This window comes from Galleria mellonella, unplaced genomic scaffold (assembly GCF_026898425.1).
Source record: "Galleria mellonella isolate WM207_F2 unplaced genomic scaffold, CSIRO_AGI_GalMel_v1 utg57, whole genome shotgun sequence".
NCBI classification, from domain to species: domain Eukaryota; kingdom Metazoa; phylum Arthropoda; class Insecta; order Lepidoptera; family Pyralidae; genus Galleria; species Galleria mellonella.
In genome coordinates this window covers 7,229,647-7,242,845 of record NW_026442119.1, presented here as the reverse complement: position 1 = coordinate 7,242,845, position 13,199 = coordinate 7,229,647, and the positions used below count along the sequence as shown (strand labels likewise).

General features: G+C 29.4%; 1 protein-coding gene across 1 annotated transcript; it reads right to left on the bottom strand.

The window, feature by feature from the left end:
* Positions 1–239: 239 nt before the first annotated feature.
* LOC113509641 (glutamate receptor ionotropic, kainate 3-like) lies at positions 240–11,344 on the bottom strand. The gene is made up of 17 exons (XM_026893015.3): positions 11,078–11,344; positions 10,611–10,756; positions 10,206–10,373; positions 9,741–9,898; positions 9,055–9,251; positions 7,733–7,974; positions 7,291–7,395; positions 6,509–6,622; positions 6,092–6,292; positions 5,339–5,500; positions 4,724–4,923; positions 4,170–4,368; positions 3,844–3,932; positions 2,991–3,121; positions 2,796–2,911; positions 2,253–2,399; positions 240–1,808 (listed from the first exon to the last, which is right to left on the bottom strand). Exons 1-17 carry the CDS (start codon positions 11,148–11,150, stop codon positions 1,542–1,544), a joined length of 2,715 nt encoding a protein of 904 aa, XP_026748816.2. The 5' UTR covers positions 11,151–11,344; the 3' UTR covers positions 240–1,541.
* Positions 11,345–13,199: the final 1,855 nt, after the last annotated feature.

Below are 13,199 nucleotides of genomic sequence, written 5' to 3'. Positions count from 1 at the left end.
TTTCGGATATGTAAAAATTTAATTATTCATTGATTATTAAAATATTATTTTATTTTCTTTGTTATTTTATCAAGTTGTAAATAATGTTCTTGTGCAAAATTATCAGCATTATTTTAATATTAAAAGACAGACTTTGATTTATTACATAACAAAATAATAAAATATTATATATAATAAAAAATATATAATTTTTACTAATTATATAAATAAAATGGATAATAAAAAAATTGATCCTGAGATATTATTTACGTCTATAGGTAACTAACTCTTTATCATTCTCTACTAGACCGTGCCACCTTATTTCTCGATTCCTTTATTGGAAAAATGTGTAATAAATCAGATCTAGAATAAAAAGCAAGACTGAGTTTATTTTGTACAATATTAAGTTAACTAGGTTATGTTTACGGCTAGATATTAGTAAACATCCATAAGTCACTGTGGGGTGCTAAAAGTTACAAGTTTTGTAAGCAATTTGTTTGGTTAATGGAAGCACCCTGAAAGACCGCAGTCACTACGGGCGGTGTCCACTTCTAACGCTGATATAATGGAGTTATGTATCAAAATCTTGCGTGTTCATAGACCTTTTACCTACTCGAGTAACCAATATTCAAAGACCCTTTATAAAAACCCTTTACAATATAATAGTATCGTCACCTTAACCCATTTCTGAACGCAAGGAATTTCGAATCTGGCTAATAAGATAAACAATTTCAGTATTATTTTTTAATAATAAAGAGAATAATTTATTTACGTAATATAGATATTTAGTTACATTATTGTATAAAAGAATTTTCCGCTTTTAAATGGTAAGTCAAGTATTTATAAAACAAAATATAAATGTATAACTTAATTACTACTGTTACTGTTGCCGTATAATTTATATTGTGTATGATCTAATTTTATCTCGTCATTTCGCTTGACCATAATCATAAATAATATCTAGAGGCAATGACATAACGGGACTAGTCGTTATTTAGCTCAGAAGAAAACGGTATATATACGGTAATAGCTGCCTCTATTTGTAACCATTGTAATTTAGGTTATGATGTGCAATAAAGGGGTCCTTATAAAACTACTGAGTCGTTAGTTACGAGTATAATAAGAACCTAAATAAAAATAATAACCACGTAGGTACTTTACGTAGGTACGTTAATTTAACACTAATTAATAATAATTACGATAATTGAACACTGACTCTACCAGTTTTAAATCTTAGAATCTTACCGGCATAAAAAATTGTAGTAACCCTCCCTTTTTAATAAGAGTCTTAATAATATTTAAAATTTCAGCTACTTTACTAGTTTTATTAGGTAATAAAATGATTATGTAATAATAACTACAACAATTAGTAGAACTTAAAGTTTAATTAAACTTTACGAAGATTAATCATACCATAAATCTCTCTCAGTTGCTTCTTAATATAATACTTATAAATTGTTAGAAAACCAATTAACTATAATAACATCAATTAATTATAGTATACTATTCTATTTTAGTGCGTTGTTTTATGTGTGTAGTAAGACTTATATTAGGAATATTTATTAGGAATAATCTCTCCTCTTTGCAAAAGCAATACTAAGTCCTCCTGAAGAATGTCTGGAACTATGAGAGTGACAGGTCATTCGAGTAGACGTGGATCGACCTGAACGTATCGATCGCAGTGATCTGACTTCATCTTTCTTTTCGACTTCAGCTAATGCCTCGGCGCTGCCTTCATCTGACTTCGTCGGTCTTTTAACCGGTTTCACGTCGCCGCTGAATTTGAGAGCGAACTTCAATTCTTCTATAAGCTCTTCTTTAAATGTGGTCTGTGAATTAAAATAGTACTTAAATGTATTATATATTTGTTTCAAATTTGATTAATTATAATCTATTTTATTTTAAAATTTTCAAACAAAATATATTATGGATCAATACAATTAAAAAGAAATAAGTGTTGATATGTAGTTTGAATGTATGCAAAGAAATATCTTTGCAACTTAGAAATGGTTTCGATGACTGATGATTCATATTTCTGTGTTAATCCAAAACAAATTTTGTCGATACTATAGAAGTTTTTTTTTTGTGGTAAAAACATTAGTTATTATCCTAATTATTATTTAAAATATTATAAAACACAGTCGCAAGATGTTTTCAATTTAATTTAGAAATTAAAAGAATTAAACAATAAAAGTAAAAGAAGAAAGCGAATATAAAGAAGTTAAAATAATTTAAATTACTCAAAATTATTGTTTTATATAAGTGAAACATACGTTATATTTGACGGAACGCTTGAAAACTGCCCAGAGCATATCAAGGGTGGATATAAGTAAACCAATACAACACCCCACACCAAGCACTACGAATGCGCCCAGCATGTTTTTCATACTAAGCTGTTTTTCTTCTTTATTTACTTTTTCCTGCAATACATAAAATATACATAGCAACAAATTGTGATTAAATCTTTTTTATCACATCTATTACAAAATTAACTCTACTTAATTCGTTTTCATTGGTATGTAATTATGTTGCTATTATAAAAGAATAATAAGAATGTTACTTAAAAAAAAAAGTATTTGAACTTTACTGTCTGCTAAAAACTGTAAAACTAATTCAAGATACTTAACGATTCGGGTTATTATAATGATATAATATGAAGATGATATTTAAAGCTTGATTAAGTAGAATCAGTCCTAAATAACTTGCAAGACACCTGGAATTCTTCTAGTATTGCGGATACTCACTAACCATCAGGTAATCCGCATGTATGATTGTCCTAGGTACCTGTATAAAATAAAAAAATATATATCTCTTACTCCACATTTTCCTCCTCCTCTTTTTTCTTTCCACCAAATATCCTTCAGTTTTTGTATCTCGCCCTTTTCTTTAAGCTGTAGTAATGCATCATCTATGTATTTCTTGTACGGTGATCCTAATAATACAAAGCATTTATTCATATTACTGAATAATTTATTCTAGACAGACTTATTACCTTTTTATGCAAAACTTACCCTTTTTCATTCCAATGCCGTAACTTTTCGAGTCCAGCAACTCTCCAAATTGTACTAAATCGCAATGTCTCTCTTTATAATATTCAATTGACGTAGACTCCATAAAGAAAGCGTAAGATGAACTTTCTGCACTAAAACAATTGTTTATTTCTAATAAAGATGTTAGCATAAGTAAAAAATATTTATTTTGATAAGTTACTCAACGTGAAAGTATAAAATCTAGAGGAATATTAATAGTCTCAGAGTTAAATTAACGAAATGGTCATAATGATAAATAGATACTAAATAGTACAACGACGAAATATACTTTATTTTCGATAATTATAAAATGAATGTTAATAAGAAAAGTTAAAAAAATACAACGATAGAGCGTCTGTAAAATATATTACCATTAAAGAATGAATGAGTAGGAAAATTACCATTATATTAGGAGGATAACCCATGATATTCCTCACTTTGTTCTTGAGGTTTCCAAAAGTTTAGCATCTACATGAGGCATAATATCACTATATTTATTAAGTAAATTTCCAATAAATTCTATATATACCTATTTTCATTTCCATATCCTAATTATATTACATCCTATCCCCATATTCCATCAAACCGTAACATATGTAGACAGATACATGTTTATAAATGCAAGTGTAGAATATAGACAGTCATACAAACGATTTCTATATAAAACAATTTTTATCTCAATACTAAAGTGTAATATAATTATAAGATACGAGAATATTATGAGGACCGTGAAATATATAGATTTCTTGTTTGATTTATTCTCATAAATTATTTCATGTATAAACATTAGTTCTAGACAAATTAATACCTAAATTTTTTAATAAAATATACTTACAGAGCTACACCTAAGTCATTGTCTGCCACTAACCATTGTTTTGAAATCATTTTTTGATGCATTTTTCGAAATACTGGATTTGATGATTTCTGAAAAATGACACAATCTTATAAAGTAATGCGAATGTATCCAAATATTATAATAATATTGGTAATTTTTAATCATCTGTGTGCCCTAAGAGAAAAGGAAGTTTTTGACACTTTTCTTAGATTTCATAATCAATAATTATATTATATTGACGACTCAATTAATGAAATATATTTCATGATAATAAAATTGTAATACGTCTCTTTGTTCTAGAGGTTTTAAAATATAAAATGTCGAACCTCAAAAAATTGCAAAGTAGTTCCTCCGTTCTTCGCACCATAAGAAAAGGATTTATGATCTGCTAGTTGCTCAACGTTTTCAAATGGCATAACATCTTTTTCAACTGTTAGGAAGGCTACCAAAGTTCCTACGTATGAAGCCACCATGATCATTGTAAAGAACCACCATACACTAGTAATCATTCTAGGTGCTAAAGCTCTGAAAATAAAAAAAAATATATATATAGATATAAACTATATTATTATCATGTGTGTAATTCATACAGCCATACGGACAAATAGTACATGGTATAGATACGAGTACATGAGTTATGGAATGAGTCTTTACTAAATGGAGCGACAATTTGGGTGCAGTTTCAACAGTTGTTTTCCTGAAGGTCCGATTTAAATACTGATTTATCTTGATACGCCATCTAAGAGAGGTTCAATGTTGAATACAAAATTACCAGTATATTTAGATAGTAGAACAGTTTTAAGAAAGTATAACAAAGAAGGGCCAGCATACTATGAGTTATAATATTTGAATATCATATTATTAGGTACGTGTGACTTACATAGGTGCAATTTCTGACCCTTGCTGCATAACAGAGCCGATAATAAGCCAGACTGAATTGGCAAAACTAAATTGATTGGTCAACTCTTCTGGTTGTTCTATACAGGGTACGGGATTTTGCCATTCCTTGTGTGAAATACGACCCACGAAGATCATGAGAAATCCTAGCAGAAGTTGTATCAATGTCATGTAATACCAGACCTAAAAATATTTAAAAGTTATTATTAATTAAATATACCTTATTTACATTATTAATATACATATTTAATAATATATCTAACTCTGTAATCACAAAAAACTCGACAATAAACCAAATAAATTCAAATGATGATGGTAGGCTTGCCGCTTGTTACTTTGGATTTATAATATGCTTGAGGAAAGCAAGTCTAAGGTAATGTTTTTCATAAATTGTAATTAGTAATAGCTGTTCAGGTGTTATAAGGTAAACAAACGGTGAGGCAAATAAACCCACTTTCACATTTATATATTAGTAAGGATTATGATATAAACTTAAATTTACATACAAATATTTTGAGTATTTTCTACAATACTGGTAGGTATGTTCAAAAAATAACTTTAATGGTAATCTATTTGTTTAAAGTTTAACATTATATACCTCTTTTGAAAACACAGCCATAAACGAAAACATTTCTGGTGGTTGCTTTCTTGGTTCCTTGAAAATTATACTAATACCTAATGTCATAAAAGGTGTTGAAAAGTCTATGCCACTCAGTCTCTGTGTTGTGATCGTTAAGTCACAAATTGCTAAATCAGCTCTCTGAAAAATTATTATAAAAAAAAATTAGTTGAGTAGGCAATTTTTTTATACGATGGCAATTTAAATGAACAGTTTGTTAAAACAAATCAAACGAAAATCTAAATGGTTTATATCGCTATTCTTATCTAGTATTTAAAATAAATTAAAATACCATTCACTGCTTTTTTATGTATATGTGTGTGTGTGTGTGTGTTATAATAACTATTAAATATTTATTTATACCACGAATGTGGCTTGTTTGCCACATAAACCATCTGATGGTAAACAGTTACATCTGCAACACGAATACATAGTCATGTAATAAGATTCTTACTAAGCTGTTAGCAGGAAAGTTTTATTTTGAATTAAAAAAAAATATATTTGACAATTACGACAAGTAAAATATAAAGTAGATGTAAAATTTGTCGTGGTAAATGTAATTCTATGATTAATATTTTTGTTCGCTATCAGAGCATTTTTGAATAGTCAATCTAAAATATTAATATTTGGTCAATTGTTTTCTAGAATTTACAAATAGGTCCAGGATTTCACTTCTATCAAAGTGAAATTTTGGTATAAACGCTTTTAAGAATGACTTCCCTAGATACATACCTCATCTCTAAGTTTCAGTACCATCCCAGTCCATTTTCCTGTTTCTTTATTTATAGAACCATAATCAGTCTCTAATTCAAACTCGTAACTGAAACCTAATATTCTTGACAAATATTCAATTAAGTCTACTGCAAATCCTTCAAATCGATCATTTCCTTCTAATGTCTCTGATGTATACTTTATATATGTAAATGGTTGTGTCTAGAACATTTAATTAGTATTTATTTATTATAAAATATCTAAAAAAACACAGACGATATTAAAGGTTCATTAAAAGCAATAAATAAAAAATACGTTACATTTAATTTTCTTAGAGTCACTTCGCTTCTAATTTTTCAAATTTTAATTAAAATTCATCACACTGTGAAATAAAGTCGCATTTATTACTTGTGAGTGTCAAATAAATTCAAATAATACCTTTGAAATCAACACCTTTATAGATTTGTTTCTCATTGCTGACTCTATACCAATCTCAGCATTAGGTACAAAGGGTCTTTCTATAACCAATCCGTTGGAATTCCATTTCCCGACCTTAATATATAAAAAACATCCGTCAGTAATAAATATATAATATATACAAAATTCTAACAGATTCGTGTCTACAACTTTAGAGTGTTCATAACACAATGCCGCAATGTATGTTCAACATAACTAAATCACAGATTCAAATCTAATAATTACATATTTTATTTATTTTTATGTGCCAAAGCAAACATTTTTGGATTGTCTTTCTTTAAAAATGCAACGTGCATTATATAACTTAGATAAAATGCAAAAAAATTTTTCGGTAAAGTAATGGAGTTCAAGTTATCAAGCAGTATTAGGGAGATGAGACTTCCATGTAACAAAACCAGTAATTTTGTTTTTAAAACTAAACCACTAAACTGATTTTGACAAAATGTCTATGAGACCAATTTATATACCGGTGATTGTTTGTTTACTGCATGAATATATGTGTATGTGTGTGTAAATTTACAAATATTAGCTTTAAGAACATTGTTACTGATAAATATTAATAGACTAAAGAGTCCGAAATAAAAATTATTAGTATATCCTTTGAGATAAAAATGAATTTTCCAAATTGCTTTAGATTTGACGGAGTTACTAGGTAACAAATATAAAAAAAATACAATCGAATTGAAAACCTCTATCTTTTTTAAATCGTTAAAATACCATTTTTATAAAAAATGAATTTTTACCGTTTGGTTACCGGCTGGAGTTAGTTCTAATATATCAAAAGTAACATTATTTCTTTGACCAAAACCATCAAATAGTAACGTCCTCGTTATACCCTCAACTTTGTTCTGAAAAAAGCAAATAATTATATTAGAAGCATGTCAAGATTAAAAATGTTTTGTATTCTTCGACTCTTATGTTTCTTTGGTAAAATGAGAAGTTTATTCCTTCCTCTCCCAGAATTCCTTCGCTTAAAAGGATGCTAGTGTTAACGTCCTTTCATAAATATTGAACATTTAAACTTATTTTAACTATTGAAGCATTGTTTTATTCTTTTATTTTAACTTCTCAATTTGAAAGATGAGATGTAGTATAACGTACAAAACACTAATAGATTTTTAGTTTTTATGAATTAGATTTAACTCAATCAATAGAAATATTTTTTGTATGCTTATTGTTACTTACAGTTTGCATAAAATTAAGTAATGTTGAACCATATCTCCAAGATATACCATTATCACAACTGAGCGCTTCTGTTTTAACTTTAACTTTTTTTAAAGCCGCATGGAATATTTGAATGGCATCATGAATTAATAAAGTTTTAGTATTTAACTCCTCCGACTCCAGAGTTCTCTCAGTACCATTGTTGATTATGTCTGTTAATTGCCACAAACGTTCATTGTTTTGTAAATCTACTAACCTGAAACCTGTGTACAAATAAATGATTATAAGTACCTAAACTACAAATAACTCTGGTAATCATATAACGAAGTGAATCTAAATGTCATCTGATAAACTTTAGTGGCTCATAATAATAATTCATGGTAGAGCCATATTTTCAGTGTAACTTCCCTAGATGTACATAAAAAATATATTATTTTGGCGTAAAGCAGTAATGCGTATGAGAGAACGTGATAGCAAAAAAAAAAGAGTCAGGAAGAATGACATCTTATTTCTTCAGAATAGTGCTGAGAGATCAAAGATAGCATCATACCTAAGTATTTTTATAATTGCTTAGATATGTCTCAAAGAGATAATGACAATATTTTTGGATAGTAGTTAATATCTATATTTAGTGAGAAATATCATTGAAAATAACTAAGACAATTTAAAGGTCGAGAAATGGAAAGCAGCGTCCTTAACTGGGCTTAAAAGCTTAACTGCAAATGCCAACCTGCGTGGCAACTACTGGTAAAACCCTCCAAGGGGAAAGTCTATTTTCAGCTGTGGACAGTTAACAGCTGTATCGTCATCATTTAAAGCAACTTTTTTAGTGAAAACTAAAGTTCAGAACTAACATTATAATAAATTTGTGTGGATAGGAAGAATAAGCAAGCTGAAGTGGCAATGGGCTGGTCACATAGTTCAAAGAACCGACATCCGATGGGGAAGAAAGATTTTTAAGTGGCGACCGCGTACGGGCAAACGCAGTGTAGGACGACACCCCACTAGATGGACTAACAACCTGAAATGCATTGCAGGGAGTCAGTGGATGCAGGTAGCTCAGGACCTTTCTTTGTGGCAGTCTATGGGGGAGGCTTATGTCCAGCAGTGGACGGATAATGGCTGAAATGAAATGATATAAAATATGTAGAAATCACAAGTAAATCACAAGCCTTTAAGTTAAATAACGAAATTATTTAAATTTAATTAAGCTAAATGATAAACTCAACTGTGTTATTTTTATAATATGTTATAACACGCATATTGGTAAACAGTTACTGAAACGTGTTCAATTTACAGACTCAAGAATATTTATTGAGTTGGTTTTGGTTTAATTCACTAACCTGTCATATTGACTCCTCCGTGTCTGTACCTATTGAGATCCAGAGTGAACAAATCTGGTGATAAGAAGATGTAGGAGTGTTCATCAGCCATCAAGCCCACCTGTTGTGCGTGCTGAAGAAGTTGTTCTAGGTATTGCAATGGGCAATCCACTACAAAGTTTTTGTAACCATTTTGTTTGGCATTAATAAGAACGTCTCTGTAAAATATAATTATATATAATTATATGCTTAAAAATGTGTAAATTTTACTATGAAATTGTTCAAGTTTAATAAATCTCCAGGCTGAATAGCTAAAAGTTTTAAAATAACTATAAGTATTTTTTGTCAGACTTAGAAATATGACGGTCAACCTAATGGAAAGTGGTAATCGTAGGATGTAGATACAAACAGTACCATGCTACGTATGCTAGGTATAAGCATCATTACACATATCAAAGAATAAATAGCCTGTAATGCTTATATTAACCTTCAGATGTTGAAATTGCAGAAAGAACTAAATATTTTTTTTTTAAATCAAAATGACTAATTACAACAATTTGTCATTATAACCAAATGATGCTATATAATTTAAAAACTACTGTTACACTGGCTTATAATCAATTCATACGATAACGGTAATGGGTCAGCAGTGGCGCTTCTCAAGTTTAGAGCCCGTATTAACTCAATATAATTAGAAATTTACTGACCTGTAGTCATCACCACTTAGTTCTCTTACACTAACAGTGTATCGGTCTGTGACATTGCCCATCATCAGTAAACTGTTCATGCGCATCAAACTATGACCTTTCACATATAATAATGTGAAGTTCTCCCAGTTTTTTTCTTGTACTAACTCTTGTAAGACCTTAAAAACAATTTAATAAGATAACAAAACATAATAAGATTTATATCCTATTAGGGATTTTATGTACTTTTAACAATTCTAAATAAATAATTGATGTAGTGCAGCATTAGTAAAAACATCTTTATTTATCTCATTACACAAATTACACAAAATGAAACGTTTAATTTCAAAGTGAATACAAAAAATGGTTTTAAGAGTGTAAGAAAAAAAAACTACTTGAGCAGAGCAAGAATTGCAATATAAAACATATTGTAGGTCTCAAGAAATAGAGCAGATTTGATTACTTAGATGATTTTAACTTTCTTACCGTATTATAAGCTTCTGGACTGGGATACATATTTAGGACAGACCAATTTTTAGAATACCAATCATTGTGTTGAACTACCACGTGAGGTAGTTCTAGAACGTCACATAATGTCTGAATGTTTTCACTGGCGCGTCCGCCAATAGCATCTATTATTCCTAATACTCCCTCCTAAAAATGGATTACCTATGCTTTAATTATAAATGTTGGTTCATATTTAATAAATTTATATTACATTAAAAATGGAAACAATATAAAAATCCAACAATTTTAATAATAATATTGCAAAAATATAAAGCAAAAATTATATGTATAAACAGTATATTTAACTAACTAAATAAACAACAATTAATACTGCATATAAATATATTCTTAATCAGTTAAACACTGAATGAAAAAAATGCTTACCGTGGCGAGTTCACACACGTTTTTAGTAACATCGAGTATTTCCCCTTTTTTCGATACCTCTTTGATAGAAGCCGTGAAATTAAATTGTTCTGCACTTTTTGTAAATGCAATTTTGAGATCTTCAGCATCTTTGTAAAATAAACCACCTACAAAATACTTTAAGTATTATTTAAAAAAAAAATTTCGATCTAATGATGCAGAAGAAATAGTGTTGTTAATTTTTTTAATAATTTAATTTTTGTAATCAGTAAATTTTACGTATTATCTATGTAAGAAGTCGTTATTGCTAGAACTTATTATTCTATAAAAATAGTGTTTTTAGTACATATTTTATAAGTATGCCGCCTGTATTTTTATTTATTATATATACATTATTTAAATACATAATATACATATATAATTAATAATGCCAAAGCTTTATGAAACATAAATCATTTTATATTTAACATTACATCAAACCAACTAACCAATAGTAAGTGGAGTATCATCGGCACAAACATGTGCTACTATGGCTAACAGAACCAATACTTTCACAGCCATGTTGATATCATAAAAACACAAAGATAAACGATCGATCACATATTGTTAACTTTCCGTTATCTAATTACACATAAATGTTAACGAGTTTACGCTCGGTGGCCAACATTGTAATTATCCTTAGTTCAGTTAATCGTTGTTTTAAAACGTCGTAATAAACGTTTCCCCGAGACCGGTAGACTGATGTATAGATTCGTATCGCAACGGCGGCGCGCGCGACACACGTTACTAAAATAATCCCGTCCTATATTTAGGACGAGTTTTCCACAAACGACATACTCTAGCGATACCGTCTGTATCGCTAGACGTGAGAGTGACAGGCGCAAAAAGATTGGTCGGAGGTTCAAGATTTTTTGTTTGTTTTTTATTTACTTTTTTTCAGTATTTATGTGTGGAAAAGTTTAATCAGAACCAGTAAAAAGAAGTTTACGTAGTCCATATACTAAATGACAAATGATTAAAGCGTCAAGACGTAATAAATACACTCATTTTTACACACTCATTAGTAAACAGTAAAGATTTTATTTTTTACCAATAAGAATTTAATCAATTCTCATTATTATTCTATACTGGTAGCTTAATAAAAATTTAATCCTTTATAAAACATATCTATAATCCCATAAACCAGAGGGAGACTTTGTACAAAAGTCAATTGCATGGGTACCTCTGTCGCATTCGTGTTTCTACCGTGAAGCAGTTGTGTTTGCATGGCTGTGTTTCGGTTTGAAGGGCGTATGGCGATATATGATATGGCGTGAATTTACAGGGTACAGAGGAATAACACCTGAGTCCTCAGGAATGGCAATGCATGGGGGGTATCATGGGCGAAACAGTATACTCTGTTATGTCCATGGTACTGCTCATGTCTATAGGTTACCACTTTCCATCAGGTAGGCCGTCAGCTTGTTTGTCATTCTAAGTTGTATAAAAAAAATATAAGTTTCAATCTTTTGCAAATATGCTAATAGCTATATACCTACTCGTATATAAAGCATTGCCTATTTGGTACTTCGGGAATTTAGTCTATTTGGAATATAGGAAATTTGGTAAACAGGTATTTTTCATATACTGCAATAACACTAACAAGGCTTTTTATTCACACGAAGGGCTTGTATAAAAATTAAATAAAATTCTGCTTAAGTGCTTTACTTAATAATAACCTGAATAACTTTTCTTCAATTTACTTTTATTTTAGTCAGTATATTTCAGCTTCCAGTCTTATACTAGTAATTACTAATATGTACTTGAAGTTGGCATATGCTATGAGTATACCACATTATCATATCCTACATTGTAAGTACGAGACTAAACAATCGTTCAACGTAACTCTTTGATGTTAACTCACACAAATGTAACTACTACTCACTAAATCTACTATAATAATATGAACAAGGATATTCTGGAAATAAATAACTTTATATTAAAGTTATATCATACAGCCCATTAACTTTCCACTACTGGGTACCGAGTTACTCCTTACAGAAGGTAAAGTGGCATTTATATAGAAAAAAAAATGGTTAAATAAGTTTTTAGTGCATGAAAAATGGAATGGTAACCCACTGAGACTAACGTAGGTAGGTTACCAATGAGAATGAAGTCAGCTAAGTGTAGCAAATTCAGTAAGATTTAACCATGATTGTTTCTAGTCAACTAGCGTCTTAGTTAGCGCGTTAGTGTTTCAGTAACATTAAAATCAACCGACTTAATACTAATATCTATCACAAGTAGTATCTATACAATAATGTATCAAGTAAAATAAAAATAATTTAATTTTTATTTATATGTACCGTACCATTGCAAATACAAAATTATCTCGTACATAATAATAAAAAAAGAGTAATTGTTGAGTTTCTTGCGGGTTCTTCTCAGCAGAAAACAACATCCCAAATTCACCAGTACAATCATAAAAATTGACATTTAAAAGAGCTTGTAAACAAGTCTATTTGAATAAAGATTAATTTTATTCTATTCTAACGCCTAGATATATATCTAATGTACTAAATATCGGAAAATATGAATAAATTTATTTGAGAGTAGATACGAAATATAAAC

Bases quoted from the DNA above. Each gene is read 5' to 3' on its own strand.
- LOC113509641 (XM_026893015.3), bottom strand. From the start codon at position 11,150: ATGGCTGTGAAAGTATTGGTTCTGTTAGCCATAGTAGCACATGTTTGT. The intron at 6,293-6,508 runs GTATTATTTGAA...TAAATGTTCTAG, and splicing joins TAAAGGTGTTGATTTCAAAG to ACACAACCATTTACATATAT. The intron at 3,122-3,843 runs GTAAGTATATTT...CAATTGTTTTAG, and splicing joins AATGACTTAGGTGTAGCTCT to TGCAGAAAGTTCATCTTACG.